Source organism: Heterodontus francisci, chromosome 4 (genome assembly GCF_036365525.1).
Source record: "Heterodontus francisci isolate sHetFra1 chromosome 4, sHetFra1.hap1, whole genome shotgun sequence".
NCBI lineage: Eukaryota > Metazoa > Chordata > Chondrichthyes > Heterodontiformes > Heterodontidae > Heterodontus > Heterodontus francisci.
Window position 1 is genome coordinate 3,683,661 of NC_090374.1, and position 21,523 is coordinate 3,705,183.

Genomic DNA, 21,523 nt, shown 5'->3' on the forward strand with positions numbered 1-21,523 from the left:
GGACTTTAGGAAAGACATGAGGGGAGGGTGCAGAAAAAATTCAGGAGAATGGTTCCAGGGATGAGGAACTTCAGTTCTGAAGATAGATTGGAGAAGCTGGGACTGTTTTCCTTGGAGAAGAGAAGGCTGAGAGGTGATCTGCTAGAGGTATTCAAAATAATGAGGGGTCTGGACAGAGTAGGTAGGGAGAAAATGTTCCCATTCATGAAAGGATCGAGAACGAGAGGTCACAGATTTAAAGTAATTGGTAGAAAAAGCAAAAGCAACATGAGGAAAACCCTTTTCATATAGGGAGGAGTTAAGGTCTGGAATGCACTGCCTGCAAGTATGGTGGAAGCAGGTTCAATTGAAGCATTCAAAAGGGAATTAGACAGTTATATGAAAAGGAAGAATGTGCAGGAATATGGGGAGAATGGCACTAGGTGAAATGTTCATTAGGAGAGCTGGTGCAGTCACCATGGGCTGAATGGCCTCCTTCTGCACTGTAACAATTCTGTGATTCTATCCATTGACACCGCTTTTTGTCTGAACATGGGGAGAAAGACAATGGTGATCTCCGTGGGTGATTATCCTGCCAATGCTCGGAGTCTAGGCTCACACAGCAAGGAAATTTATCTGGGTGACATACTGAAGGATGTCTGGAACCCATCCCTGCAAAAGCCAGTCCTTCAAGACAGTAGGGGAGAAATCAGGAGGGGAAAGCCATACAGTAACATACCCTGTAGTTGCAGCTATCCAGTGTGTTGGCCCCCAGGTCCCTGTCCAGTAGCCATAGGGAGCGGAGGATGGCAGGCACTGAAGTCTTGACCCGTATGGCGGTGCCGTGGTCCACTAACGTTTCCACTTTTTGAGGGCCACAGAGCAGCCTCCTTTCAGACCATCGGATCATCCACTCCAGGAGTTTGGCTGTGCCCTGGAATCTGACTTCCAGCTCAGGGGTGAGGTCCTCTCCTGACAGAGTGAGCGCTGACAGGTAGGGGCTGTGGTCTGCCCTTGCAGGCCCCTCGGTGGAACAGGCAGGGTCAGGGGTAGCTGACCAGTGCCGGACCACATTTAATTGACTGGGCAAAGAGTGCAGTTTTAACCCAAACAAGCCTCTGCCCCTCGCCCTGCCCCGAGTTCCAACAGCAGGAAAATAACTGTAGATATTGTTTTCATTTGGCAACACTTCGGAGTGGACAGAGGAGTGGAACACCCCTTGAGTGAGTGAGGAGACTGGGGGATTCGATCCTCGCCCACAGCCCAGCTTCACGTTCCGATCCGTCTCACACATTAAGCGAGAACAGCTCTTTGCTCTGAAGACACCTGCGGCAGTTCTCGTCCTGCTCTGCCGTCGCTTTAGAGTGGTGTGAACCTGGAACGCCAATGAATTCAGCTCCTGTTCCATCAGGTAGCCCGAGCAGCAGGTCAGGAGTGGGACACCAGGGACTTCATTCACTATCTGGTCTCTCTCCAACAGGTAGCTCAGGAATAGCTCTAGGAACTTCACATACTCCTCGTCATCACGCTCAAACTCCCACGAGGCAACCACAGGCAGGCAAGGTGCGGCAAGCTCTGACCCCCCATTCTTTCCTGGCTTCCCGGCTTTCCGGTAGTCTGGACCATTGTCCCTGCTGGCTGAGTTCCTGTGGGGACTGGACTGTGCGACCCTGCAAATACAGAATAAAACTCCTGCTGCACTCAGTTACACATTTTTTGAGCATACAATGAATGATAGAGCTCAGAAGAAGGCCATTCAGCCCACTGGGCCTGTGCTGGCTTTTTAGTAGAGCGATCCAATTCAACTGCTCTTTCCCCATGTCAATGATTTCCCTTCATGTATTTATTCAATTCCCTTTTGAAAGTTATTATTGAAACTGTTTTCCAGATCACAACAACTTAACAATGCTAAAAAGTTTCCTCCTAATTACCTCTGCTTCTTTTGCCAATCACCTTCAATCTGTGTCCTTTGGTTATCAACCTTTCACGATGAAAGGTCAGACATGAAACATTAACGCAGTGGTGCTGCTTGACCTGCTGAACATTTCCAGATTTCCAGCATCTGCACTATTTTACTTTTGTTCCTCATGTACCATTCTAGTAAATCTTCTCTGCACCCTCTCCAAGGCCTTGACATCATTCCTAAAGTGCGATGCACAGAATTGAACACAACACTCCAGCTGGGACCTAACCAGTGTTTTCTAAAGGTTTAGCATAACTTCCTTGCTTTTGTACTCTGTGCCTCTATTTATAAAGCCAAGGATCCAATTTTTAAAAATCTTTTTGTATTCATTCATGAGATGTGGGCATCGCGGGCAAGGTTGGCATTTATTGCCCATCCCGAATTGCCCTCGAGAAGGTGCTGCCTTCTTTAACCGCTGCAGTCCATCTGGTGTAGGTACACCCAACTGTGCTGTTAGGGCAGGATTTTGAACCAGTGACAGAGAAGGAACAGCGATATAGTTTTAAACCAGGATGGTGTGTGATTTGGTCAGGGAACTTGCAGGTGGTCGTGTTCCTATGTGTCTGCTGCCCCTGTTCTACTAAGTGGTAGAGGCTGCAGGTTTGGAAGGTGCTGTCCAAGGAGCCTCGGTGAGGTGTTGCTGCAGTGCACTGTAGATAGTACACACTGCAACCACTGTGCACTGCTGGTGGAGGGAGTGAATGTTTAAGGTGGTGGTTGGGTCCCGATCAAGTGGGCTGCTTTGTCCTGAAAGATGTCAAGCCTCTTGTTGGAGCTGCACTCATCCAGGCAAGTGGAGAGTATTCCATCATACTCCTGACTTGTGCCCTGCAGATGGTGGAAAAGATTTGGGAAGTCAGGAGGTGAGTTACTCACTATGAAATTCCCAGTCGTGGACCTGCTCTTGTAGCCACAGTATTTATGTGGCTGCTCCAGTTCACTTTCTGGTCCATGGTAACCCCCAGGATGTTGATGGTGGGCGATTCAGCAATGGTAATGCTGTTGAATAGCAAGTCAAGATAGTTCAATTCTCTCTCTTGTTGGAGATAGTCATTTCCTGGCACTTGTGTGGAGCAAATGCTGCTTGCCACTTACCAGCCCAACTTCGCTAATGCAGGCTCTCTAAAATCCCTTGTCTCCTGAGACTGCTCACTGACTCTCAGTTTGGGTTCCGCCAGGGCCACTCAGCTCCTGACCTCATTACAGCCTTGGTCCCAACATGAACAAAAGAGCTGAACTCCAGAGGTGAGGTGAGAGTGACTGCCCTTGATATCAAGGCAGCATTTGACCGAGTATGGCATCAAAGAGCCCTAGCAAATGCAGCAAGACCTGGACAATATCCAGACTTGGGCTGATAAGTGGCAAGTAACATTCGTGCCACACAAGTGCCAGGCAATGACCATCTCCAACAAGAAAGAATTTAACCATCTCCCCTTGACATTCAATGGTATTACCATCCCTGCATCCCCCATTATCAATATCCTGGGGGTTACCATTGACCAGAAACTGAACTGGACCAGCCACATAAATACTGTGGCTACAAGAGCAGGTCAGAGGCTGGGAATCCTGCGGCGAGTAACTCACCTCCTGACTCCCCAATGCCTGTCCACCATCTACAAGGCACAAGTCAGGAGTGTGATTGAATACTCTCCACTTGTCTGGATGGGTGCAGCTCCAACAACACTCAAGAAGCTCAACACCATCCAGGACAAAGCAGCCCGCTTGACTGGCACCCCATTTACCACCATCATCATTCACTCCCTCCACCACCGATGCACAGTGGCAGCAGTGTGTACCATCTACAAGATGCACTGCAGCAACACACCAAAGCTCCTTAGACAGCACCTTCTAAACCTGCAACCTCTACCCCCTAGAAGGACAAGGGCAGCAGATGCATGGGAACACCACCACCTGCAAGTACCCCTCCAAGTCGCACACCATCCTGACTTGGAACTATATCGCCATTTCTTCACTGTCGCTGGGTCAAAAACCTGGAACTTCCTTCCTAACAGCACTGTTGAAGTACCTACACCCCAAGGACTGCAGCAGTTCAAGAAGGCAGCTCACCACCACCATCACAAGGGCAATTAGGGACGGGCAATAAATGTTATCTTAGCCAGCAATGCCACATCCCATGAATGAGTAAAATACTCAGCTCTGTGCTCCTCTCTGCACACACACACTGATCCACTTTTTGCCGTTATCCTCAACCCCACCTACCCAAACCCCATCTTTCCATCTTCTGCCCATATCACCAACCCCACTAACCTACCTTCCCCTCAATTCCACCGACTCCCCAGATTCCTCAATCACCTACCCACCTTCTCCCCACATCCCCCAACCGCCCACCCTCTGCCCATTTTTCTCAACCGCACCTTCTCCCCCTATCCCTCAATTCCACCGACCCATCTCCCTCCCTTTCCTGGTAATTTATTCCATTACTTGATTACCATTTGAGTACAAAGGTTTCCCTGACATCCATTCTTAGTTGGGAATTCTCATTTGTTAACTGGGTATCCCAGGTATCCTCCATCCCCACATTAGCATGGCCCACATGTACTACCTGTGACTGGTGCCCATCTGCTGCTGAATTTTATCCTGCTGTTCGCTCAGATCCTGGAATTCCACCGACATATCGTCTGTTGTGTCCCCATCACCCTGGTTCTGGCCTCTGCTGGTGTCTGTCAAAGAGCTTCTACTCAGACTCATCCCCAAGGAGAACCAATCATACGGCTGGTCCTGCTGGTCCCTCAAACCCTCTTCATTCCGTTCCCAAATGTGCTGTTCAGTGGGACCAATATTCTGCACTGTCCGCTTCAGCACTTTTATTCTCTGTCGATACAGCTCGTGCAGCAAGACCGACATCATCTCCTCTCCATCAGGGCCTGTGAAACAAAACAAAGGCTTCAGTATTCACCAAGAACACTTACTTCCACCTATGTAACACCACCCAACTCCAAGCCTGCCTCAGCTCATCTACTACTGAAACCCTAATCTACTTGATTTTTTTGTTACCTCTAGGCTTGACTATTCCAACGCACCCCTGGCCGGCTTTCCATCTTCGACCCTGCATAAATTGAGGTCATCCAAAAGTCTGCTGCTCATGTCCTAACTTGCATTCACCCTTAACCCCTGTGCTCATTGACCTACATTGGATCCCGCTCCGCTAAGGGGCAAAAAACGTTAGTGGGGTTGTATATAGACCCCCAAACTGTAGTGCTGATCTTGGGAATGGTATTAAACAGGAAATTAGAGATGCATGCGATAAAGGGACATCTGTAATTATGGGTGATTTTAACCTGCATATAGATTGGGCAAATCAAATTAGTTACAATACCATAGAGGAGGAATTCTTGGAGTGTATACGGGATGGTTTTCTGGACTAATACGTTGAGGAACCAACTAGAAAACAGGCCATCCTAGACTGGGTAATGTGTAATGAGAGGGGAATAATTGACAATCTAGTGGTGCGAGACCCTTGGGTACGAGCAACCATAATATGATAGAATTCTTCATCAAGATGGAGAGTGACGTAGTTGAGAAAAGGGTCCTGAATCTTAGTAAAGGAAACTACGAAGGTATGAGGCGCGAGTTGGCCATGACGGATTGGGAAACGTTACTTAAAGGGATGACGGTGGATAGGCAATGGCAAACATTAAAGAGCGCATAGATAAACTGCAAGAATTGTTTATCCCTGTCTGGCGCAAAAGTCAAACGGGAAAGGGAGCCAAACCATGGCTTACAAGGGAAATTAGAGATAGCATTAGATCCAAGGAAGAGGTATATAAATTTGCCAGAAAAAACAACAGACCTGAGGATTGGGAGCAGTTTAGAATTCAGCAAAGGAGGACCAAGGGATTGATTAAGAAGGAGAAAATAGAGTACGAGAGTAAGCTTGCAGGGAACATAAAAACTGACTGTAAAAGTTTCGATAGGTATGTGAAGAGAAAAAGATTGCTGAAGCCAAATGTAGGTCCCTTACAGTCAGAAACAGGGGAATTTATTATGGAGAACAAAGAAATGGCTGACCAACTAAATGCATACTTTGGTTCTGTCTTCACAAAGGAGGACACAAATATCATACCAGAAATGTTGGGGAACACAGGGCTTAGTGAGAGAGAGGAACTGAAAGAAATCAGTATTAGTAGAGAAATGGTGTTGGGAAAATTGATGGGATTGAAGGCCGATAAATCCCCAGGGCCTGATGGACTGCATCCCAGAGTATTTAAGGAAGTGACCCTAGAAAAAATGGATGCATTGGTGGTCATTTTCCAAGATACTATAGACTCTGGAACAGTTCCTACAGATTGGACGGTAGCTAATGTAACCCCACTATTTAAAAAGGGAGGTAGAGAGAAAGCAGGGAATTATAGACCAGTCAGACTGATGTCAGTTGTGGGGAAAATTCTTGGGTCCATTATCAAAGATTTTATAGCAGAGAACAGTGGTAGAATCGGGCAGAGTCAGCATGGATTTATGAAAGGGAAATCATGCTTGACAAATCTACTAGAATTCTTCGAGGATGGAACTAGTAGAGTCGATGAGGGGGAACCTCATCAAAAGGCTTTCGACAAAGTCCCATTTAAGAGATTAGTGTGTAAAATTAAAGTGCCGGGGACTGGGGGTAGTGTATTGCGATGGATAGAAAATTGGTTGGCGGACAGGAAACAAAGAGTAGGGATAAATGGGTATTTTCCTGAATGGCAGGCAGTGACTAGTGGGGTACCGCAGGTATTGCTGCTGGGACCCCAGCTATTCACAATATACATTAATGATTTAGATGAGGGAACAAAATGTAATATCTCCAAATTTGCAGGTGACACAAAACTGGGGGGGGAGGGTGAGTTGTGAGGAGGATGCAGAGAGGCTTCAGGGTGATTTGGACAAGTTGAGTGAGTGGGCTAATGTATGGCAGATGCAGTATAATGTGGATAAATGTGAGGTTATCCACTTTGGTAGCAAAAACAGGAAGGCAGATTATTATCTGGCTATAAACGGAGAGAGCGGAATATGCAGCGAGAACTGGGTGTTCTCGTACACCAGTCGCTGAAGGTAAGCATGCAGGAGCAACAGGCGGTAAAAAAGGCAAATGGTATGTTGGCCTTCACAGCGAGAGGATTCGAGTACAGGAGCAGGGATGTCTTGCTGCAATTATACAGGGCCTTGGTGAGGCCACACCTGGAATATTGTGTGCAGTTTTGGTCTCCTTATCTGAGGAAGGATGCTCTTGCTATAGAGGGAGTGCAGCGAAGGTTTACCAGACTGATTCCTGGGATGGTGGGACTGACGTATGAGGAGAGATTGAGTCGGTTAGGATTATATTCGCTGGAGTTCAGAAGAGTGAGGGGGGGGATCTCATAGAAACCTATAAAATTCTAACAGGACTTGACAGGGTAGATGCAGGAAGGATGTTCCCGATGGTGGGGGTGTCCAGAACCAGGGGTCATAGTCTAAGGATACGGGGTAAACCTTTCAGGACTGAGATGAGGAGAAATCTCTTCACCCAGAGAGTAGTGAATCTGTGGAATTCGCTACCACAGAAAGCAGTTGAGGCCAAAACATTGTATGTTTTCAAAAAGGATCTAGTTATAGCTCTTGGGTCTAAAGTGATCAAAGGATATGGGGGGAAAGCAGGAACAGGTTATTGAGTTGGATGATCAGCCGTGATCATAATGAATAGCGGAGCAGGCTCAAAGGGCCGAATGGCCTACTCCTGCTCCTATTTTCAAATTCTCATCCTCGATTTTAAATTCCTCCATGGCCTGCCCCTCCCTATCTCTGTAATCTCCTCTAGTCCTACAACCCTCCGAGAACAGTGGCGCAGTGGTTAGCACTGCAGCCTCACAGCTCCAGCAACCCGGAATCGATACTGGGTACTGCCTGTGTGGAGTTTGCAAGTTCTCCCTGTGACCGCGTGGGTTTTCGCCGGGTGCTCCGGTTTCCTCCCACAGCCAAAGACTTGCAGGTTGATAGGTAAATTGGCCATTATAAATTGCCCCTAGTGTAGGTAGGTGGTAGGGGAAGTGAGGGAAGGTGGGGATGTGGTCGCAATATGGGATTAATGTAGGATTAGTATAAATGGGTGGTTGATGGTCAGCACAGACTCGGTGGGCCGAAGGGCCTGTTTCAGTGCTGTATATCTAAATAAAAATAAAATAAACTCTGTGTTCCTCCAATTCTGGTTTCTTACTCACCTCGGATTTTAATTGCTCCATCAGCAGCAGCCGTGCTGTCAGCTGCTTGGACCCTGAGCTCTGGAATTCCCTCTCTAAACCTCGCTGCCTCTCTACCTCTCTGTCCTCCTCTTAGACGTTCCTTAAAACAAGCTTCTTTGACCAAGCTCGTGGTCATCTGTCCTAATATTTCATGTGAATTGGGACCAAATTGCATTTGATACTTCTCCTATGCAGCACCTTGGAATGTTTTATTGAGTAAAAGAGGCCAAATAAACGTAACTTGTTCTTCCTCAGTCCAGCTCAAAGATCCATCATAGAATCACACCCCGAGAGTTATTACTCACCCCATCTGCACTGCCGAGTAAAGGGGGATAACCCCATAGGAGGAGGCTGACTGCTCAAGCGGTAACAGTAAGCTGGATTGCCTTACCTTGCACTGTGCTGTGACGTAGGCGTTGCTGCAGTGCGTGATGTTTGTCCCTCAGAGGCACCCGAACGTCTTCGACATCAGGAAAGGCCCTGACTAGGATTTCAGCTACCTACATCCAACAGGAAGCAGGCATGTCAGGCAGAAAGAAAAGTGTGCTGCAACATATTCCCACAATACAAGCCTCCTGCCTTCCTCCCCACTGTGCCACTGCCTCATGCTCTCTGCACCCACCCTCAGGGGCTGGCTCTCTCCCCCAACCCCAAGGGTCTCTCTCTCTCTCCCCCCATGTGCTCCTCCCCACAGGGTCTCTTCCTCCCTGTGTTTCTGCCCCCACCCCAAACATCCGCAGGGTCTCTCTCTCTCCATGTGCCTCTGTCCCCTGCAACCCCCACCACCCCACTCAACCCCTTCGTCGCACTCTCCCTGTGCTTTCTTGTGGCCCCAACAACCCCCAGGGTTGTACACTCCCTCTGCTTACCCCCCACCCCCACCCCAATCCCAGGGTCGCACACTCCCTGTGCTTCCCCCTACCAGTCTCTTTCTGCCTGTACCTCTCCCAAGGTATCTTTCTCTCCCGACCCCCTACACCCTGGCAACATCCCTACTAAATTTTGTCCATTGTGGACAGCCTGTTCATTTCAATGCAAGGTTCCTTTGCAGTTTTTTTGCGCTGCCAGGCACACGCAGTATCTTAAAGGGGACATGTGAGTGGTACGTTCCGGGTTGCCACACATCCTTGCAGGTGCAGAGCTTACAGGAAACATTGCCCCCATGGCCCAGCTTACTCCCCAGGATCGGGATCTCACTCTCGCTCTCCCCTCTCCCCCAGAGTATCTCTCTTCCCCTACACTCCCCTAAGGGTGTGTGCGTCTCTCTCTCTCACCTCCACCCAGGCTGTCTCTCTTTTTTATTCATTCACGGGATGTGAGTGATGGTGGCTAGGCCAGCATTTGTTGTCCCATCCCTAATTGCCCTTGAGAAGGTGGTGGTGGTGAGCCATCTTCTTGAACCGCTGTAGTCCTTGTGGAGCAGGTAAACCCACTGTGCTGTTAGAGAAGGAGTTCTAGAGCTTTGACCTAATGACAGTAAAGGAACAGTGATATAGTTCCAAGTCAGGATGCTGTGTGGCTTGGAGGGGAACTTGCAGGTGGTGGTGTTCCTATGCATCTGCTGCCCTTGTCCTTCTGGGCAGTAGAAGTTTGCGTGTTTGGAAAGTGCTGTTGAAGGAGCCTTGGTGAGTTGCTGCAGTGCATCTTGAAGATGGTACACACTGCTGCATCAGTGGTGGAGGGAGTGAATGTTGAAGGTGGTGGATGGGGTGAAAATCAAGCGGGCTGCTTTGTTCTGGGTGGAGTTGAGCTTCTTGAGTGTTGTTGGAGCTGCACCCATCCAGGCAAGTGGAGAATATTCCATCACACTCCTGACTTGTGCCTTGCAGATGGTGGATAGGCTTTGGGGAGTCAGGTGGTGAGTTACTCACCGCAAAATTCCCAGCCTCTGACCTGCTCTTGTAGCCATAGTATTTATGCGGCTGGTCCAGTTCAGTTTCTGGCCAATGATAAACCCAGTATGTTGAAGCAATGGTAATGCCGTTAGAACATTACGGAGAGATGGTTAGATTCTCTCTTGTTTGAGATGGTCATTGCCTGGCACTTGTGTGATGCTAATGCTGCTTGCCACTTATCAGCCCAAGCCTGAATGTTGTCCATATCTGGCTACATGCAGGAATGGACTGCTTCATTCTATGAAGAGTTACAAATGGACTGTGCAATCATTAACAAACATCCCCACTTCTGACATTATGATGAATTGATGAAGCAGCTGTAGATCTTTGGGCCTAAGACACCCTCTGAAGGCCTCTTGCTGCAATGTCCTGCCCGCTCTGCCTTCCCCCCAGGGTGTCCCACTCTCTCACTCTGCCCTCCCCCAGTGACCCACAGTACACTCATCACATTTTGTTCAGATGCATGCTCCTACCTTTCTGATTGGAGGCAGCTCACTAACCAAGCTGAGGATGAGGTCTTGTATAAGCTCTTCTACATTCATGAACCTAGCGAAGGGCAGCAGTCGACAGGCCCAGTCCAGGGAAGTCAGGCAATGGTCAACCACAGCAGCATCATACTCTGCTGCCACCTCATAATCCTGAGAAGACATCAAACTCAGCAGTATAAATGTAACTGACATCAGTAGCTAAGTCCATTGTCTACCTAGTTAGTAGCACCTAACTAGACACACCATTTTATATAAAGGAACTTTGTCACGTGTTCCTCATTTTTCAAAATACATTAGAAACCCTTCTTTTTCCTTCATTTGTTCATGAGATGTGGGTGCAGCTGGTAAGGCCAGCATTTATTGTCCATCCATAATTGCCCTCAAGGCAGTGACCAACAAACTGACTGGTGGAAATGTACTGTCCAAGAATGAAATGCCATTAACTGTTATGAAAATACCAGGCTATCAGGACACAGTTATATTAAACACTCTCCACCAGCTAGCACTCTGGCGTAGGCAGTTCCCAGGGGCTTGGAATTCAGCTGTGGCCAGAGGTTACTGCTCAATGGCAACTGGGAAAATGACCCACTAGGTTCTGCAAGCATCGACCCAACCAGCAGGTCTGTCAAGGAGGGGATTGTAATCTACCACAGATAAAAAGAGGAAATTGTGATCCACTGGGGGCTGGGGCCAGGTGGCGATCCACTGGGGGCCGGGGCCAGGTGGCGATCCACTGGGGGCCGGGGCCAGGTGGCGATCCACTGGGGGCCGGGGCCAGGTGGCGATCCACTGGGGGCCGGGGCCAGGTGGCGATCCACTGGGGGCCGGGGCCAGGTGGCGATCCACTGGGGGCCGGGGCCAGGTGGCGATCCACTGGGGGCCGGGGCCAGGTGGCGATCCACTGGGGGCCGGGGCCAGGTGGCGATCCACTGGGGGCTGGGGCCAGGTGGCGATCCACTGGGGCAAAAGGAAGGGGAGCCACATCTACTGGTGAACCATGTTGACCCAGCTGAGTCTGTCAGGGCAGCTTAGTGAACATAAAGGTGGGATTGGGGGGGGTGGGGGGTGCAGGCAAAGGAATTGCATTAAATATTACAAAGTGGCTCACAAAGATAACAACTGCTGCCCCCTCAAGCGTCCTGCAGCACAGACAGGGAGCCACTGGGAGCTCCCAATGTGAATATGTGCTCATAGACTTGGACCGTTTGTTTCCTTCCCTTCAATCAGTATCTGCCCTATTCAGTGCAGTGTGAACCTGCTCTGTATCACCTCAGTGAAAGTCAGAAAACATTAAGCCAACCTTTTGTGCTGCATCTCCATGGCTTAATGTATCTGTTGACACTCTGCTGCACTGAACACACTGGGGATGTCTCTGTCAGTGTGACTGAGCTGTTTCTGCGTTCCTTCACACAGGATTGAACTGACAGCTACAAGAACACAACGCAGCGTTGTGATAAACTAACCGTCACTAGGCTTTCCAAATTTGGGTACTTATATTTGCCCAGTGCAAGTGGCAGGGTGAGTACCTGGGAAGATCTAGTGTTGTCTCTGGCTGTTTGGTACTTGCGGCAACTCTCACTCAGCTGCTCACGGACATGGAACATCCAGCATAATCCACAGAGGTCACGAAAAGAGCCTGTCAATAAAACACATGATGAGTTTTACACAGTCAGCCTCCAGCCAGAACCACAACAGCTCAGCACAGCTCAAAACAGTCAGAATGTTGGTGTTAATAATCTCCAGCTGGCACAGATTGGGGTCAGGGGCTGTTTACACATAACGTTCTGTGTCCCACCTCTCCGCAGAACCCTCATCCATCTCTTGCCCCACACCCTCCTCTCACTGTCCCACTCTCCCATTTTTCTACCATCCCCATCCTACCCTTCTCCCAGTTTCATCCTACTCCACTCCTCCCTTCAATCACCCGGTGTGCTCCTTGATTACTTCCCTCTTGTTCCTCAAACTTACCCATTATTCTAGTGTCTGTAACTGGGAGGCTGCACAGTGGGAACACTATCCCTGTGGACTTGAGACAAGTTCGCTAGTTCAGGACTGATGTGGTGTATATAGACTTCCAAAAGGCAGTCAATAAAGTGCCATAAAACAAGCTTGTCAGCAAAGCTGAAGCCCATGGCATAAAAAGGGACAGTGGCAGCATGGATACAAAGTTGGCTGAGTGACAGGAAACAGAGAGTAGTGGTTGTTTATCAGTCTGGAGTAAGGTATAGAATGGCGTTTCACAGGGTGTGGGGGGGCCGGGGGAATGAAAAAAAACGCAGTATTAGGACCACTGCTTTACGCTTTTCTTGATATATATTAATGACTTATACGTGGGTATATAATGTATGATGATATTGAGAGAGCTTTTGGGCCAACCATCAAGAAGATCGCCCCCCTCAAATCTAAATCAGGGGACACAATCACTGACCAACGCAAGCAAATGGACCGCTGGGTTGAGCACTACCTAGAACTGTACTCCAGGGAGAATGTTGTCACTGAGACCGCCCTCAATGCAGCCCAGCCTCTACCAGTCATGGATGAGCTGGACGTACAGCCAACAAAATCGGAACTCAGTGATGCCATTGATTCTCTAGCCAGCGGAAAAGCCACTGGGAAGGACGGCATTACCCCTGAAATAATCAAGAGTGCCAAGCCTGCTATACTCTCAGCACTACATGAACTGCTTTGCCTGTGCTGGGACGAGGGAGCAGTACCTCAGGACATGCACGATGCCAATATCATCACCCTCTATAAAAACAAAGGTGACCGCGGTGACTGCAACAACTACCGTGGAATCTCCCTGCTCAGCATAGTGAGGAAAGTCTTTGCTCGAGTCGCTTTAAACAGGCTCCAGAAGCTGGCCGAGCGCATCTACCCTGAGGCACAGTGTGGCTTTCGAGCAGAAAGATCGACCGTTGACATGCTGTTCTCCCTTCGTCAGATACAGGAGAAATGCCGTGAACAACAGATGCCCCCCTACATTGCTTTCATTGATCTCACCAAAGCCTTTGACCTCGTCAGCAGACGTGATCTCTTCAGACTACAAGATCGGATGTCCACCAAAGCTACTAAGTATCATCACCTCATTCCATGACAATATGAAAGGCACAATTCAACATAGCGGCACCTCATCAGACCCCTTTCCTATCCTGAGTGACGTGAAACAGGGCTGTGTTCTCGCACCTGCACTGTTTGGGATTTTCTTCTCCCTGCTGCTCTCACATGCGTTCAAATCTTAAGAAGGAATTTTCCTCCACACAAGATCAGGGGGCAGGTTGTTCAACCTTGCCCGTCTAAGAGCGAAGTCCAAAGTACGGAAAGTCCTCATCAGGGAACTCCTCTTTGCTGACGATGCTGCTTTAACATCTCACACTGAAGAGTGTCTGCAGAGTCTCATCGACAGGTTTGCGGCTGCCTGCAACGAATTTGACCTAACCATCAGCCTCAAAAAAACGAACATCATGGGACAGGACGTCAGAAATGCTCCATCCATCAATATCGGCGACCACGCTCTGGAAGTGGTTCAAGAGTTCACCTACCTAGGCTCAACTATCAATAACTGTCTCCAGATGCAGAAATCAACAAGCGCATGGGAAAGGCTTCCACTGCTATGTCCAGACTGGCCAAGAGAGCGTGGGAAAATGGCGCACTGACACGGAACACCAAAGTCCGAGTGTATCAAGCCTGTGTCCTCAGTACCTTGCTCTATGACAGCGAGGCCTGGACAACGTATGTCAGCCAAGAGCGACGTCTCAATTCATTCCATCTTCGCTGCCTCCGGAGAATACTTGGCATCAGGTGGCAGGACCGTATCTCCAACACAGAAGTCCTCAAGGCGGCCAACACCCCCAGCTTATACACACTACTGAGTCAGCGGCGCTTGAGATGGCTTGGCCATGTGAGCCGCATGGAAGATGGCAGGATCCCCAAAAACACATTGTACAGCGAGCTCGCCACTGGTATCAGACCCACCGGCCGTCCATGTCTCCGCTTTAAAGACGTCCGCAAACGCGACATGAAGTCCTGTGACATTGCTCACAAGTCGTGGGAGTCAGTTGCCAGCGATCGCCAGAGCTGGCGGGCAGTCATAAAGGTGGGGCTAAAGAGAGGCGAGTCGAAGAGACTTAGCAGTTGGCAGGAAAAAAGACAGAAGCGCAAGGGAAGAGCCAACTGTGTAACAGCCCCGACAACCAATTTTAACTGCAGCGCCTGTGGAAGAGTCTGTCACTCTAAAATTAGCCTTTATAGCCACTCCAGGCGCTGCTCCACACACCACTGACCACCTCCAGGCGCTTACCCATTGTCTCTCGAGACAAGGAGGCTAAAGAAGAAAGATAGGGCACAATTTCAAAACAAGATAGGCTGGGAGAATGGATGGACATGTGGCAGATGAAACTTAATGCAGAGAAATGTGAAGTGATAGATTTTGATATTATGAACGAGGAAAGGCAATATAAACTAAAGGGTACAATTCTAAAATGGGTGCAGGCAGAGAGATCTGGGGGTATACGTGCACAAATCATTGGCGGTGGTGGTAGGGCAGTTTGAGAAAGCAGTTAAAAATACATACCGGATCCTGGGTTTTATAAATAGGGTCATGGAGTACAAAAGCAAGGAAGTTATAATGAACCTTTATACAACACTAGTTCAGCCACAACTGGAGTATTGTGTCTAATTCTGGGCACAGGAAAGATGTGAAGGTTTCAGAAACAGTGCAGAAAAGATTTATGAGAATGATTCCAGTGATAACTAATTTCAGTTATGAAGATAGACTGGCGAAACTGGGGTTATTGAGATTTGATAGAAATCATGAGGGGTTTAAAAATAGTGGATAGGGAGAAACTGTTTCCACTGGTATAAGGGTTGAGGACCAGAGCTTTCTAAAGGTTCAGCTTAACGTCCCTGCTTTTGTACTCAGGACCTCTTTATAAAGCCCAAAATGCCGTATGCTTTGCTAACTACTCTCTAGATATGTCCTGCCACCTTCAAAGATCGATGCACATGAACCCCCAGGTGCCTCTGTCCCTTCTATCCTCCCTGCAGCTGCCAGAGCTTCCTGGCTGGGTGTTTGGCTCCCAGTCCACATTCCCAGCACCACTACAGGCCAATTTTTGTCCTGGAGGTTCTGCCTTAGTCTGCTTCTCCAATCTGAGCCCTGCTCTTCCAGGTAGAAATGGTGAAAATAAAACAGCTCAAATTTCAAAAGGTCAGTGGCTAAATACACTGCTCCGAACAGAACCACAAGCCAGGAGGGACTACGGGTTTCATTCCCAGTCTGTGTTAAGTTGCAGTCCATGTTGTGACTCTGTTACTGGGTTAAGAATACAGAGAGACACAAATTTTAAAACCTAGCATTTTCTAGTTTAAGAACTGGAATTCTGTTGAATAAATCTAGAAATAAACAACAGTGAAAGTGACCATGAAACTGTAGGAATGCTGTAAAATCCCAACGGATGTCCTTCTGGGAAAGAAACCTGCCGTCCTTACCCAGTCTGGCCTACATGCAATTTCAGCCCAACATCAATGTGGTCACTGGTCTCTGAGATGACCCTGGCAAGACAGACACTCACTTGTATCAAACGCAAAATACTATGGAAGCGGGAAATCTGAAATAAAATCAGAAAATGCTGGAATACTCAGCAGGTCAGTCAGCATCTGTGGAGAGAGACAGAAAGAGTTAGCAGGCTGAATTTTAACATCCCATGATGGCAGTCTTGGAGGTGGAGAGGGCCGGTAAAATAGCAGGATCCGTGCCGAGATGGCTTCCTGCCACTGGAATCCAGATTGGAGGCAGGCCACCAAGTTAAATAATTAAGTCACCTAATAAGGGTGATTTTCCAGCCTCGTCAGTGTTTGCTGGCGACGGGGTGACATCCCCTGTGTCACCCCAGGGGGTAGGGGCTATTGGAGCCAGAGGCACCATGCCCAGAGAGCGGCCTTGGGGAGGAAAGGCAGCACCTGCAGCCTCATTGGGCCATCCAGAGGGGTTTCCTCTCCAATCGGAGCACCCGCCTGCTTGGCAGTCCCCCTTCTCATTATTTTATTTGCATTTAACCTCTCGGTCCCCAACCTCTGCCAATGGGATTGCCAAGGCTTCTGAGCTGTCAGCCCACTGATTGCTGCCACCATTCGTAATTGGACAGTGGTTCCAGAGGTGGCCATTTAGCCAACTTCCTCCAGGAAAATTGCTGAGCTGGTCCTGCTGCCAGCAAGTGCGAGCTCAAGACCCCCATTCGCTCCTGATGTCGAGGTCCAAAGCCTGCAATAAAATTCAGCCCAACGTCTCAGGTCAATAACCTTTCATTAGTTCTGATGAAAGGTCATCAACCTGAAACGTTAACTGTTGCTTTCCCCACAGATGCTGTCTGACCTGCTGAATTTATTCAGTTGTATCAAATCAGGAAAACTAGGGATGGGCAACAAAAGCCATCTTGCCAGCAATGTCCACATCCCGAGAATAAATAATAAAAGGCAGATCTCAGGCATGCTGGCAGTAGGTGAGATTCTGCGGTCTTGGTTTAGAAATGGGAGAAAGTCCCAGCTCCTGACCATGCTCCAACCATCTCTGCTGGAGCTGTCAGATGAAGATGCATTGGGCCAAGGCCCGGCTGCAGATCCCTCATGATTAAATATCCTGTTGACACTCCTATTTAGGCTCAGTCGGAGAGTACCACAGTGTTGCTGGTGTCCATGGATCCCACATCCCATCAAGGGTCAGTGTCTTCAGGAGAGGAGAAGTGGGGGAACCAAGGGCACCATTCGAGGCACTTGAGCTGATTTACTCACCGATTACCCGAAAGGAAATCGCATCAGAAGTTCTGTCACCCCCAGCTCCTGGTCTGAAGAAGCTGCTCCGAGCTTTACAGTAACGCAGCAGTGAGTCAGGGAATGGACGGAGTGGAGGGAGACCAGCCTTCCCTCTGATCTAACAGCAAGGAAAGTACAAATATATCAGACAAGCAAGCTGCTGATGCATCAAATGTGTAAAACATCAGCCCTCAAACTCACAGCTCACCCAATGTATAAGAAATATAGAGTTGCTGAGCCTCTCCGCCATCCCAAAGTGGCTGAGTTAGCAGCTTCAGTCCCTCTGCCAAACCCTACCCTCAGCACGCGCCCATCCCACCCCCTCACACCACAGTTAACACAAGGCATAGCCCATAGTGAGAAGTAGAACTCCTTCAGGAAAATTGGCTGAACCAAGAACTAAGGGACAGCGTGGCAAGAATGGCTATCAAGCAAATGGTAATCGAGTAATGGAATAAGTTGCCAGGGAAAGATATCAAAGTGTGGAGTATAAAGAGGTGGGGGGGGGGAAACAGGGAGAGAGACAGAATCGAGGCATTCCATGAGAAGATGGGAGAGGGTGGGGGAGAGGGACATGAGGAGAGAGTGGGGTATCTAAAAGGTACAGTTTTGTTGGCCTAATGACCTCTTCCTCCTAAAAAAAACCCATTTAATTTGATCAGATACTGATGAAGACAAGAGCAGAGACAGGAACTGTACATCTCTTGTTTGAAGAAATCCCTAGCAGACTGATTACCTTATTCATGATCTTTTGACCATATCGGAGCTTGCTGATATACCAACGCGCTGCCGGGAGGGAGCAGCGGGCAGCCCTGAAGAGCATAAGGACCCGCTGAAGGACCGCAGACACCTTTTGCCGAGCAGCTCTCTCTGCGGATAACCCAGGGTCTGCTCCACTATTCTGAAGATGTAACAGACCAGCCATTAATTCTGTAACTGGGTAAACATTAATTATAAATAACAAAACCACAGTGAGTCTCAGCAGGATAGCACATCACACACTGAGGTTTCTCCTAAATGTCTCACTTTCCTACGTGCTCAACCTCTTCCCTGCATCCTGCCAGTCTTTGAACCCAAACTCTTCTATTGCAGAATATTCTTTCCGACATGTGAGCACTCTGGCACTCCTGGCTTCTGTAGTATCATGTAATATAGGGTTGTTACTGGGCAGAATATGTAAATTGTCGGAGAGTGTCATCGCAGGAAGTAATGTAACAGAACCTCATATAGAGTGAAAGTGGAAGCCATAGATGTCAGACGTATGTAAATAAACTCCTGTTCCTGTAACTGTCAATCTCTTAGATATTCTGTTCTAAGCCTTAATAGCATCAGAATATTACAGCTTCCAGAGTCTCCCTCTTGCTCCGACCATTCTTCCCCAGCTCCTATGGACTTTTGAAACCTAAGCTTGATGTGACTTGAATCTTCTTCTTCTTTGGCCTCCTTATCTCAAGAGACAATGGGTAAGCGCCTGGAGGTGGTCAGTGGTGTGTGGAGCAGCGCCTGGAGTGGCTATAAAGGCCAATTCTAGAGTGACAGGCTCTTCCACTGCAGAAAAATTTGATTGTCGGGGCTGTTACACAGTTGGCTCTTCCCTTGCGCCTCTGTCTTTTTTCCTGCCTTACTTGAATATGATTTATAAAAACATAAGAAATAGGAGGAGAGGGCCATATGGCTCCTTAAGCCTGCTCCATCATTACGATGAGTAAGCCTCAAGCCCCGAGGGCCTATTGATAAATATCAGCATGTTCCTTGATTCTTTGGAGCCAGGTACTGTGACATCATTCTGCAATGCAGTCATAAAATCGCTTAACACACTGTTACACATGCCCATCAGTATCGGTGTTCCCTGGAATCTCAGGCTCTGCATCTACTGGTTCTCCCATCACAGCAACGCTCCTCACTAATATTTAAAACTGGGACAACTAGAGATTCTGCTGCCAGCACTGCCATGACACTACAGAAACTGGTGATGCAGACAGCAAACCAAGAATGATCCAGTAACACAAAGTGTGCTTATTAAACAAAAACTTCATCAAGTCGTTTGGTATTACAGAACTTGAGAATTGCTGAAAATAGAGACATGTTGTCGAAGCTTTTCATCTTGCACTCATCAGGACAATCACAAGAATAACCAATGTAAGGGAAAACAACAACTTATACTGCATGAGAAGAGAGTGCTGATTGGCTGGCAAGTGAACTCTGATTGGTAGAGACGTTGCCATGGCGAATGCACCAGCTGATGGTGACTGACAGTTAACTGCCAAGCTTTGTTTAAAATTTAAATCAGGCAGCTTGACTCTGATTGGTCAAGGCATTGCCCTGAGGAACGAAAATGAGAAATGAAAACATCATCCTGCCACAGCCTGTATCCCTCAGTGTACCTGTGGTTGTTCATTGTTCCCTACCCTTACTTCACTATCAGTGGCTGGCTGAGGACAATACAACGGAGGTGCAGGCAGGTATAGACCATCGGGCACTAGCCCAGGCAGGCAGGCACCAAGGTCCTTTGCAGTCTGCACCAAAAGTTCAAAGGTCTCTGTAAGAACATCGGCATCTGCCATCACAGCTGCTTTCAAGATCTCCTGCACTGAGCCAAACAGCACATCGGCATCCTCCTCCTCAATGGAATCTGCAAAGTAAGAGAAAGAAAAATATAGAAACAGCAAAATCCATGGGCCATCCTATTTCCCACTCCATGATGGGACCAGACTATACACTTTACAGACAATATTCTGGGAAGATCATGCACTGAGGTCCAGACACTGCCCAAAGTGGCCCCAGGACAAACAGCACACCACAGACTCTACGACAAACTGTGCTGCCCACACAACCTGAAGCAAACTCTGCCTTCCGCAGACCCTGGTCAACTGAGCAAACTGCGCTAAGACAACGATCCATAAAGGACCATAAAGGTGACACATCATGCATCAATACACGAGTTACTCAGGTGCTGAACAGTCCATGTTCATTGTCCCCTCTCAGATTCTACCCACTAATTTAATCCCTTTCCATTGCCCATGTATACTCTCCCCAATCATAGACTATTCCATTCGTGTCTGTGGGCGGGGGGGGGGGGGGGGGGGGGGGGAAAAGAAAAAGAGGATGGTGATGTAGTGGTAATGTCACTGGACTAGTAAACCAAAGGTGCAGGCTAATGCCCTGGGGACATGGATTCGAAACCCACCATGGCAGCTGGTGGAATTTAAATTCAATTAATTAATTTTTAAAAAATCTGGAATTGAAAGCTAGTCTCAGTAATGGTGCCATGAAACTATCTTTTGGGGCCTCCTTATCTCGAGAGACAATGGATACGCGCCTGGAGGTGGTCAGTGGTTTGTGAAGCAGCGCCTGGAGTGGCTATAAAGGCCAATTCTGGAGTGACAGGCTCTTCCACAGGTGCTGCAGAGAAATTTGTTTGTCGGGGCTGTTGCACAGTTGGCTCTCCCCTTGCGCCTCTGTCTTTTTTCCTGCCAACTACTAAGTCTCTTCGACTCGCCACAATTTAGCCCTGTCTTTATGGCTGCCCGCCAGCTCTGGCGAATGCTGGCAACTGACTCCCACGACTTGTGATCAATGTCACACGATTTCATGTCGCGTTTGCAGACGTCTTTATAACGGAGACATGGACGGCCGGTGGGTCTGATACCAGTGGCGAGCTCGCTGTACAATGTGTCTTTGGGGATCCTGCCATCTTCCATGCGGCTCACATGGCCAAGCCATCTCAAGCGCCGCTGACTCAGTAGTGTGTATAAGCTGGGGGTGTTGGCCGCTTCAAGGACTTCTGTGTTGGAGATATAGTCCTGCCACCTGATGCCAAGTATTCTCCGAAGGCAGCGAAGATGGAATGAATTGAGACGTCGCTCTTGGCTGGCATACGTTGTCCAGGCCTCGCTGCCGTAGAGCAAGGTACTGAGGACACAGGCCTGATACACTCGGACTTTTGTGTTCCGTGTCAGTGCGCCATTTTCCCACACTCTCTTGGCCAGTCTGGACATAGCAGTGGAAGCCTTACCCATGCGCTTGTTGATTTCTGCATCTAGAGACAGGTTACTGGTGATAGTTGAGCCTAGGTAGGTGAACTCTTGAACCACTTCCAGAGCGTGGTCGCCAATATTGATGGATGGAGCATTTCTGACATCCTGCCCCATGATGTTCGTTTTCTTGAGGCTGATG

General features: G+C 48.5%; 1 protein-coding gene across 8 annotated transcripts in view; it reads right to left on the minus strand.

Moving 5' to 3' along the window:
- Positions 1–21,523, minus strand: part of cplane1 (ciliogenesis and planar polarity effector 1) — a 306,978-nt gene that overhangs the window by 177,877 nt on the left and 107,578 nt on the right. For 6 of the 8 annotated variants that reach the window (XM_068029087.1, XM_068029091.1, XM_068029090.1 and 3 more), the window contains exons 19-26: positions 19,756–19,979; positions 18,084–18,248; positions 17,327–17,465; positions 12,067–12,176; positions 10,526–10,690; positions 8,549–8,657; positions 4,506–4,827; positions 719–1,649 (exon numbers count right to left, since the gene is read on the minus strand). In XM_068029087.1, coding sequence (XP_067885188.1) covers positions 719–1,649; positions 4,506–4,827; positions 8,549–8,657; positions 10,526–10,690; positions 12,067–12,176; positions 17,327–17,465; positions 18,084–18,248; positions 19,756–19,979 — 2,165 coding nt within the window. The remainder of the gene's footprint in view (positions 1–718; positions 1,650–4,505; positions 4,828–8,548; positions 8,658–10,525; positions 10,691–12,066; positions 12,177–17,326; positions 17,466–18,083; positions 18,249–19,755; positions 19,980–21,523) is intronic. The other 2 variants (XM_068029092.1, XM_068029085.1) reach the window with 1 other exon arrangement.